The 10,289-nt window shown below is 40.9% G+C and overlaps 1 protein-coding gene across 1 annotated transcript; it reads left to right on the plus strand.

The window, feature by feature from the left end:
- Nucleotides 1–6,729: 6,729 nt before the first annotated feature.
- Nucleotides 6,730–10,289, plus strand: LOC311173677 (prorelaxin-like; the record flags this gene model as incomplete). Its single annotated transcript, XM_084237776.1, has 2 exons — nt 6,730–6,943; nt 9,880–10,289. The coding sequence occupies 2 exons, from the start codon at nt 6,730–6,732 to the stop codon at nt 10,287–10,289; spliced, it is 624 nt and encodes a 207-aa protein (XP_084093902.1).

The following is a 10,289-nucleotide window of genomic DNA, read 5'->3' on the forward strand; positions in this document are numbered from 1 at the left end:
CCCTCCCCTTTGAGGATGTTATTAATTTAATTTCTTCATGCTACTGCATCTGACACTGTTTTGGTTACTCCAAATTTACCTTTAAGCCTTGACAGTAACAATCAGGATAGTATTCACTATACATAACAGAATATCTACAGCAGTGTCATTAAACAAGCCTATAGAGTAACTATCAACTCCGTTTCGCATCTGAATGATGCCAGCAGGCTCCTCACACATTTCTACTCAGGTGTGCTCACATGGAGGCTTCCTCCTGTGTCATCTACATGATGGTCCTGTTAGGGGGAAAAGGATGTCCTAAAGCTAATTCCATACAGACTTTGTGGACTCCACCCCCACTCCAGACCAAAGCCAAAAGTCACTGAGAACTCCAAATCCCATCACCACCAAAAGGAAGGTGGCTGGGACCTGAGGGTGGGGTTAAGCAGCCAGGTTTGGTATAAAGCCAGACTCGTGGGCTTTGGAGGGGATTCCCCCATTTTGGCTCTCTGCCAGCTCACAGCATTCAGCCAGCTCTGAGAGTGCCTTTGGGTTTCCAGATCTGCCGATCAGGTAGGATGCATTAAAGACTTTAGTTCCCTATTTTCTCCCTGAGTTGTACATTTCCTCAATTCCCTTTCCCTTGTAAATAAACCTTTTATTAATCTTTTGTGTGTGCCTGTAGTGGAGTATTAATAAGTCCCTTTTAAGCGCGTGGGTGAGGACCCACAGCCAGGTAACCTGTTTTATATTGGGGTTGCCCCGTAACAGTCCCAAGGTGACTGTTGCACCCGTGGTGCTCAGTGCACATTTCAGGCAGGAAAAAGAGACAGAAGAAGGCTTAGTGTTTGGATCAACAAAGTAAAGATTTTTGCCAGAAACCTCCACAGGTGTGCTTATGTCATAAAGGCAGAAATGTTCTACATGGACACGGTTCCCTACAACAAAGACAAGGAAATTCCTAGCATTCACAGCCTAGAGAGTGGAGAGAAAGGGTCCTAGAAAAGAGAATGAGGCAGTGAACCACATGGCGCAGCAGACCTCTCCTGTCTCACCCCTGCTCCCCTCAGCAGTGTATTTCAGTAGATCTGCCTGTTCTGCTCCACACTCTGTCTTTGGTGAATCCTCTCACCCCTACACCTCTGGCCTTCACCCCAGTTCTTGTATGCATAAGTAAATAAAACTCTTTTTTAAAAACCCCAAAACTCAGAGGCTGCAAGAGACCTGGTCAAAGCCAGGAAGAGAGCTATTTGAAACGGAAATTCCAACCCAGGAGAACTAAAGCCTAAAGAGGAGAGAGCAACTCTCCAGACCCTGTCCTGGTCCATGTACCCCATAAGCAACTTCCCAAAAGCCCTAGAAGCAGGGCTCCTGACCCCACAGCCTGCATTCACTACTTCTTATGTTCTGACTATTTTTAAGTAGTACAAAGAAAATCTGTGGTAATCCATCTACTATAAACACTCAAATATATCCATCTGCTACAAATACTTATAAACACGAATTAACATTTTGAATGTACCTAATTCTAAAGGTAGCAAAGCACCCCGAAAACTCTCATGAAAAACTGATGGTTATATGCTTATTTCTGGAATAAAACATTTACTAAATATTTGTATTTCACAGTTAAGATGTGTTTTCTGCAAATAACAGATATTCCTGCATTGGTGGTTTCAAAGAGACCTATAGATCAAGCATCTGGCTTTTATCATCTGAGTGATACCAGAAGTCTCCCCACACCTTTCCAGTCAACTGTGACTGCATATAGGTTTTCTCCTGCGCTCCACCACATGTTTCCAAGATGACCACTGCATGTCTGGGTCTTAATGCATATTTCAGTAGGGAAAAAAGGTATGAAAGAAGGCTTAGTGCCAGGATCAGAAGAGGGAAGTCTGTCAGAATCTTCTACATGAGTTCTTCTGTCACACTGGTCTGAACCGTGTCACATGGACACTGCTATCTGCACAAGACAACGGGAAATTATTTCTGGCACTTACAGCCCAGAGAGTTGGGCTAGGAGAAGGGCCTAAAACGCAAATTGAGGCAGTCAACCTGTAGCTTTGCTTATGCTTGCTGTTTGCTTCAAAGACATTAATCTTCATTATCCTTTACCATTAAGATGAACACCAACTGGGGATGAATTTCAGGGATATCATGGGGACAAGAAGTGTTTGGTATTCAGTAGAAAAGGGTAGGAATTTGGATCTAGCACTTACCAGCAGTATGCATAGGCACATTGATTTTCTGTCATTCAAACAGTGTTTTTGTTGTCTTTTAGCTGAAACATTTATTATTTTTTAAATTAATTTGACCTTATTTTTCAGTTAAAATAATATGTACCATAGAGTACAGATTTCCATTTTCCCCCTCACCCACAAAAATAATTCCCCCTATTTTTAACATTTTGCATCAGTGTGGTACATTGGCATCAATTGATGAACTAAAATTAATATACTATTATTATTCACTGAGATCAATACTGTACATTAGGATTCACTTTGTGTTATACAGCACAATTTTAAAAAATTATTTGCTGATTTCTAGATCCATTTTAGGTTTACAGTAAATTTGAGTGGAAAATATAAAGTTCCCGCATACTTACTCTACCCTGAGTCTTGCAAGCCTTCCCAACCATTTGTACATTTGTACATCTATTACAACAACCATGACATACCATTTTCAACCAAGCCCCTAAATCACATTATATCTCACAATTGGTGTTTTACATTCTGAGTTTTTAAAAATGTATAATGACATGTATCCATTCTTATAGTATCATTTAGATCAGTTTCATTGCCCTAAAAAATTCGCTACGTTGCACATGTTCATCCTCCCTCCTCCTAAATCCCTGGCAGCCATCAATCTTTTTACTATCTCCATAGTTTTGCCTTTTCTAAAACTCTTATCACAAAGCACATCAGTCTTTTAGAATTGTCTTCTTTCACATAGTAAGATACCTTTAAGATTCCTCCAGGCTGTTAAGCCTTAGTAGCTCATTTCTTAATAGCACTGGAAAACATTTCACTGTACAGAAAAACCATAATTTTCTCTCAAATTTCAGTTGCTGGAAGAAATATATGAACAAAAATAGTTCCAATGCAGAACTGATTATTATGTGTATTGGGTAGAATTGTCTGCTGTTGACAGATTAGAGAGTACAATAACAATTTGCACCAATATATAGCTGGTGGAAAGAAAATAGTGGTGAAATATGAAAAAGCAGTCTCATGTTTTTTAAAAAGTGAGTCTTTTTAGAACCATTGACCTACCCCAACTGGATACAGAAGAGACTGGTTAGTTTTACAGGTAGAAGCCCTGAGCAAGGGAATTCAATGAGGGATCTGCGGATTGTCTGCTACCAGGGAAAAAGTTCTATGAAACAGTGATTCCAACCCAGAAGATCAAGGACAGTACCCAGAAAACTTACAGCTCGGACGGACAAAGATGCTGGCCCAGACACACAAAACAGCTCCCCAGGCCCTGCCCTGGCACAGGGTCCCCCATCTTCTGCTCTACAAAATACTTGGAGCCTGGGCTCTAAGTATTAGAATGTGCATTCACTCCTTCCTATTATAAGACTGGTTCTAAGTTGTACAAATAAAATCTGTGTAAAGCATCAAGCACACAAGCACCTTTGCAATAAATAATTCAGAGCTACTAAAATATGCCCAAAACTTTCACGAGAAATTGACAAATGTAATCTTAATTTATTTGATTTATAAAAATTTTAGCATATTTGCTTATATGTGCATGTGCTTGCATGTACTGAAGGTACCCAAATTAGACCACCCCAAGATTTTCAGAGATGGTCTTTCCCCTAATTGCCTCACCCTACCCCTAATCTAAGAAGTGATCGCTGCTGACCCCACACTGATGGAGTGGGTGCTCTAGGTCATATCTCACTGGCGTCATTTGGGTGGAATGGGTAGTCTGGTGGTATCTCATGAGTCATCTTCAACAAAGAAATTCAGTGTGGGAATGCTGGACATTTGCTTAAGGCTTTTTAGAGAAGTTAAGATGTTAATGATCTAAAGGACTCAACTGAGTATTCTAAAGGTTACTGTAAAGACTAACTGAAACAGAAGCCTATTTCCCTGTTTGCATTTTGGTTTTGTACTTTATGCTATTCCATATTAAAGAAAAAATCATTCCTTGTTATATGAAGTTCCTGTTCTCTCTCCTCAGTGCCTTAGAATCCTTATATCATCCCTTCATCTAGGAATCAAATTCCACATTCCTCACTGAAAGCAGGACCCAATAATGGCTCTCACTCACACACTCCCATCACATACATGATATTAATTTGATTTTTCTTGCAAACCCATCTGATGCTGCTTTGATTACTTTTAAATTTTCTCCCGAATCCTGGCAGTATCAATTAGGATTGTATTCTCTGTATATAATAGAAATCCACAAGTAGTTTTAAACAAGCCTGCAGAGGAACCATCAAACCTATTCAGCATCTGAATAAGGCCAGCAGGCTCCTCACACCTTTTTACTCAGATGTACTCACATGGAGGCTTCCTCCTGTGTCATCTACATGATGGTCCCTAGGTGGCTGCTACACCCGTGTTGCTCAGTGCACATTTCAGGCAGGAAAAGGAGACAGAAGAAGGCTTAGTGTTAGGATCAGCAAAGTAAAGATTTTGCCAGAAACCTCCATAGGTGTGCTTATGTCATAAAGGCAGAGATGTTCTGCATGGACACTGTTCCCTACAGCAAAGACAAGGAAATTTCTAGAAGTTATAGGCTAGAGAGTGGAGAGAAAAGGTCTAGAAAAGAGACTGAGGCAGTGAATGCACAGGTTCACCCATGCTTATTGCTCTGTACCTCAAGATACATTTAGACACATTAATGTTTATCTATTAGCCTTCACCATGCAGATTAATTGCAACTGGAGCCGAATCCAAGGGATGTAGTGAGAGAGAAGAAAGAGGACTTGGAATCCAATAGATATAGGTAGGAATCCCACCTCCAGCACTTCCCTGACATGTGCATGACACACTGGGTTTTGCTTTTTTAAAAGGTTACTTTAAAAAATAAACAGATAACGGAAAAGGCTGTTATTGAAGAAAATCAAATGCTTGCAGTGTGCCTATAAGCTAAAGGTACAGATTTGCCTGTTCCCTTAGCAGTACTAGGTAAGTCACATCTGCACATGTGCTACCAAAGTTGCAGTGGACAAGTTACTTGACTACTCACATCTTGTTCTTTCTCTGTGAAGCAGAAGAATGCCCACTTCACTGGGTGGCAATGAGGACTATACAAGACCACACAGGCAAAAGTTAAAAAACTAACCTGTCCTTAGAAACTCACGTTTTCAACAAGAAATTTACTTTGGACAACCTCACATAAGAATTATTATTTTATAATGAAAGTCGACCCACGAAAGTACCATAAAACTTCAACTTCATGAAGTTTCTCCTAATATGCTCGCCCTAGCAAAAACACATCTAAAAGCATGCCCTCAGATCACCCCCATAGTTTTGGAAGGTGTTTTCGTCATTAAGTATTTCCACAGTGCTAACATTTGACCAATGATGAGTAGACCCTTTTGAAATTAGCAGAAATCTGGACATTAGAATGATTTTATCATATTGCTGGTTTTGTAACTAAGCAGTTGCTGAATTTTCACTTTAATTCAAAGTTACCCTAACTTCTTCCAATTTGCCTGATGGCACTGAGGTAACCTGAGTATGTTATGAACATACTGTTATACTAGGATACAAATTTGTGAAAAAATGAACCTATTTGACCTTAAAAGATTAACATTCATCAAGAAAAGTTTATTTAATGAACTTAGAATCTCACTCTGTATTGAGGTTTTAAATGCTAATATAGAAGGCATTAAAAAATTACCTCTCACTAAATAGGGCAAACAGAATACAGTGGTAAAAGAAGTAGGATTTTTGTGGAACATGTGTTACCAAAAGTTTTTTCTGCAGTTGTGGGATTCCACTGCTTTTTTCCTTCATTTTTGGTTAGTTTCTCTGTGTATGTGTTTGTATTTGTGTGTGTTTGAATGCTACACACATAGAATACAATCTCAAATTAAACTGATTTCAGGAACCAGTCACAAACTTTCTACCAGAGGACTCAAAGGAAACTCAGTTTAGAAATTTTATAAACTTCAAACATTGCTGAAATTGATGCATAGAAAATGATAATTTATACTGGGATAGATTAAAAAAAATCATCACTTGTCTCTCTCATCAACAACCTATCACCCATTATTGTTTTTGGAATTGAATCAGCAGACACTAACATGTACTACTATCTAGATTAGACAGTCATTCAGCAGTATTAATGCTGCAGAACTCTAAGTCCTGAGAATAAGGGTGATTTCAATTTCATTTTTATTGCTATAATTAGTGAAGGTTATTCTTACCTCTATAATAAAGGAAAGACTTCAATGATCGAATAACTTTTGTAAGTACACAGAATTATTTGAGTATAAGAAGAGAGAGAAAAATATAACTGGAAAAGGACCAAGAACAGAAAAAAAGGCAAGAGGAAGAGGAAAGGGAGAAACAGAACTGAAGAGAAAAACAAGGGAGGAGACTGGGGGAGGGTGGAGCTCGCACCTTTGGGGGAAGGTCTAAGTGGAACGCCTGGCTATAAACTCTGGTTAAGGGAAGCAGGTAAAGCAGCCTGGCATCCAGGGCTGAGGACCCCTGGTCACATCAGCTGCGATTTCCTGCAGAAAAAGGCTGAAGCGTGTGGCGTGGAGCAAGGGACACCAGGTCCAAGATGCAGACACAGTTCTTGTACCATCTGCTGGGAGTCTGTTTGCTCCTGATTCAGCTTCCCGGTGAGGTCCCAGGTCGCAGGGTGGCCAAATCTGTTAAGGTATGTGGCCGTGAATATACACGTCTTCATAATGAGGTCTGCAGCTCCGCCAATTTGAGGGGGCACAGAAATGAGTCAAAGCATCCTCACCGTCACCCAGGTAAATATCAACCAGGTGAGTAATCACTCACTTCTCATGTTCTGTACTTCCCATTGATTCCTTTAGGGTTGTGGACCAATGTGAAAGTGGCTAGCGCGGGCTGACTCCAGGCCTCATTGACTCATCATACTCAGCCTGTCCTGCTGCTATTCTGGAGTTTGGGCTTTTCAGTAATTTCCTTTCTTGTGAGGGTCTCACCAGGGTTCACGCCTAAGGAAGAAATGCTGGGGGAGTCGCACTAGGCCTCACCTGAAATGTACCTGGTACCTTTCACCTAATAGCAGCCAAAGTGACAGGACCAAGGAAAACCAGGGAGCAAGAGGAGGGAAGCTGCCCAATGACCCACAGGAGGCAGGGTGCACTCAGCATACTGCAAGGTCACAGGTCAGAGAGTGGGCATACTGGCTGCTGGGACAACCGGATAGGACACGTGGACTTGAGAGGCAGGAGACAATCAGTGATGCGTGAAGTGATTACCAAAAATGCACATACACGAATGGGCATGGGCAGAACTTGGAAACTCCTGAGAGGGTCTTGAGTAGTAAATATGCAGAGCCATAGATTTAAAGACTCTCCTTTGTGGGAGAAGAGGGCAGAGAGAGGGAGAGGGAGAGAGACAGAGAGACTGAATCCCTTGTATATTGTTTCTGGGGAAACAACAGGTATAGACAATGTGGAAAACTTTGCAGGCACCTCAAAAACAAAAAAACCATCAAATGGCATTATATGTAATCCTGCAAGCTGACCTCTGGGTATTTATCCACAAAAGTTGGAATAATATCTTGAAGATATTTAGTCTCTGTAATATACTGCCAACCCCACCCTTACTCCACTGGTCTTCACAATAGTCAAGATGTGGAAACAGCCTAAATGTCCATCCACTGATAAAGAAAATATTTTGCATGCACACACACACACATTCAAGAGTATTATTCAGTCAGGGGAAAAAAGGGAAATCCCAAAATATTAACCATATGGATGACCCTGGGGAGCAGTATGCTAAGTGAAAAAAGCCTATCACAGAAGGACAGATGCTGCATGCTTGCACTTATAAGTATCTAGAATATTCAAATTTGATGAGGAAGGAAAGAAACAGTGATTACCAGAGGTTGGGAGGAGGAAGAAATGCGGAGTTGTTAAACAACTTTCAATTATACAAGATAAATTGGTTAGAAATCGGACATTCCTATAGATAATCATGCTGTGCTGGACTCTGAAAACTCTGTTAAGAATATAAATTCCTTGGGCCTCCCCGGTGGCGCAGCGGTTGAGCGTTGGGTTGCGAAGCTGCCCGCGGCCTCTGCGGCGCCGGTTCGATCCCCGGCTGCTTCCCGGCCACCGGAGGAGGGTCCCGCATGGCGTGCAGACCTCTCCTGCCGCCCGCTGCTCCCCTCAGCAGTGTACTTCGGTCCTTCTGCCTGCTCTGCTCCCTGCTCTGGCTCTGGTGAATTCTCTCACCCTCCCGCGCTTCTGACTGTACACAGTGCATGTATAAACAAAACAAACAAATAAATAAATAAATGCCTCTATTTAAAAAAAAAAAAAAAAAGAATATAAATTCCTTGAATGTTCTTATAAGATATATGGAACTCTGTCATATTTTGTGAAATTTCCATAATTTGAAAAGTATTTCAAGCTAAAAAGCTTTTAAATTGTGAGGAGGAAAAACGGTATAAAAAACACATCTATGGGGACTCCTTGGTGGCGCAGCGGTTGAGCGCTAGGTTGCGAAGCTGCCTGCGGCCTCTGCAGTGCCGGTTCGATCCCCGGCTGCTCCCCGGCCACTGGAGGAGGGTCCCACATGGCACGCAGACCTCTCCTGCCACCCGCTGCTCCCCTCAGCAGAGTACTTCGGTCCTTCTGCCTGCTCTGCTCCCCACTCTGGCTCTGGTGAATTCTCTCACCCTCCCATGCTTCTGACTGTACCCAATACTTGTATAAATAAATAAATAAATCTTTAAAAACAAAAAACAAACAAACAAAAAAACCCCAAAAAAACCCCACACCTATGAAAAAACATAAACAGAAACTTCAGTTATTTGCCCTGGTTGTCTAATTAATGACAGGTGAACTTCACTAATAGGTGAAGTTGTGAGAGTTTACATGGCTGAAAGTTTTTTGAAGGTAAAAAGCATGTTTCTTTTTCTTTATATCTCTTGTATTGCACTGAAATAGACATGGAAGCAGTCAATGATGTTCCTCTGAACTGAAAGACTTAGAAAAATGTCACACAGGACACAACCTGCATATTTGCCCATGCTGGCATGCTGTTTAGAACAGGCTTCCTTCCTAGGGAGCACCCAGAGCTTGCATAGCGCTTGGCCCACTGCTATGAAACTAAAACCACACAAAGTACATTAGTTCACATGCACCACAACTGATACTAATCTCTTTTTCAAGTCAGTCACATTTTGGTTCCTGTTCTTTTAACCTATTTCTTTATCTAAGCCTATTAATTTGGAGTAAGTATTCTGAGGAAGGTAGAAAAATTGCTAAATGGATGTCTGAGGGATGTCAGCCTCTGCTCTTCCCTGTCTAATAGATCAGAGCAGTTGGAAATGCTAATGTTTAAACTTTATCCTGATGCAGCAATTTGTCACCGTGGGAGAGTTCCGAGTTCAAAACAGTTCATAAATTTTTCATATTTCTGTCATAACTCAGAAGGTGTTTAGTAATGGAAGAAAATTACTGAAAAAAAAAAAAACTCACCAATGGTCAAAATAGTGTTTTCGATGAGCAAGATGACTTCAGAGAAGTCAGGAAAAGTCTAAGTGCTGTGATGAAAGCAGGAAGGTGACTGAGGAAAGATGACAGCGCCTGCGGGTGTAAGCAGAGTACTTAGGAGTGCTGATTACTCTCAGCTGCCCACTAGCGGATTTGGATGTTTAGCTATCAGAGTTGTTGCTGCCTGTTCGGAGTTGAGGCAATGCTTTTCTTTTTCGTCTACACAGATTTTCGTTTTACTGATGTTCCTGACACGAGTATTTCCTCTCTCCCCATTCCTTTTTATAACTTAGAAACATCATCCTCCACCAATCATAATGCAGAAGGCTTAAATATTAGGGTGGAATCCGGTTTTATGTTGCCAGAAAATCTGAAGTCAGAACTGCCTGGGAATCAACCTTCACGGATTGGAAAAAGATCTGGATTACAGGATGCAAAACTTAACTCCGCAGAATTTAAGAACATCAATCTTAAGAAACTGAGTAAAGCAAAACACCATAAAAATGACAATCTCTTAGTATCAAACAACTTAGCCTTTAATAAACATTCCCAGAAAAAGAAACTAAACTCTCATCAAATAAAGAAAAAGTGTTGTATTCAAGGTTGTACGAGACGAGAGATTGCTAGATTCTGCTAA

Source organism: Talpa europaea (genome assembly GCF_964194135.1).
Source record: "Talpa europaea genome assembly, chromosome: 7".
Classification (NCBI taxonomy): domain Eukaryota; kingdom Metazoa; phylum Chordata; class Mammalia; order Eulipotyphla; family Talpidae; genus Talpa; species Talpa europaea.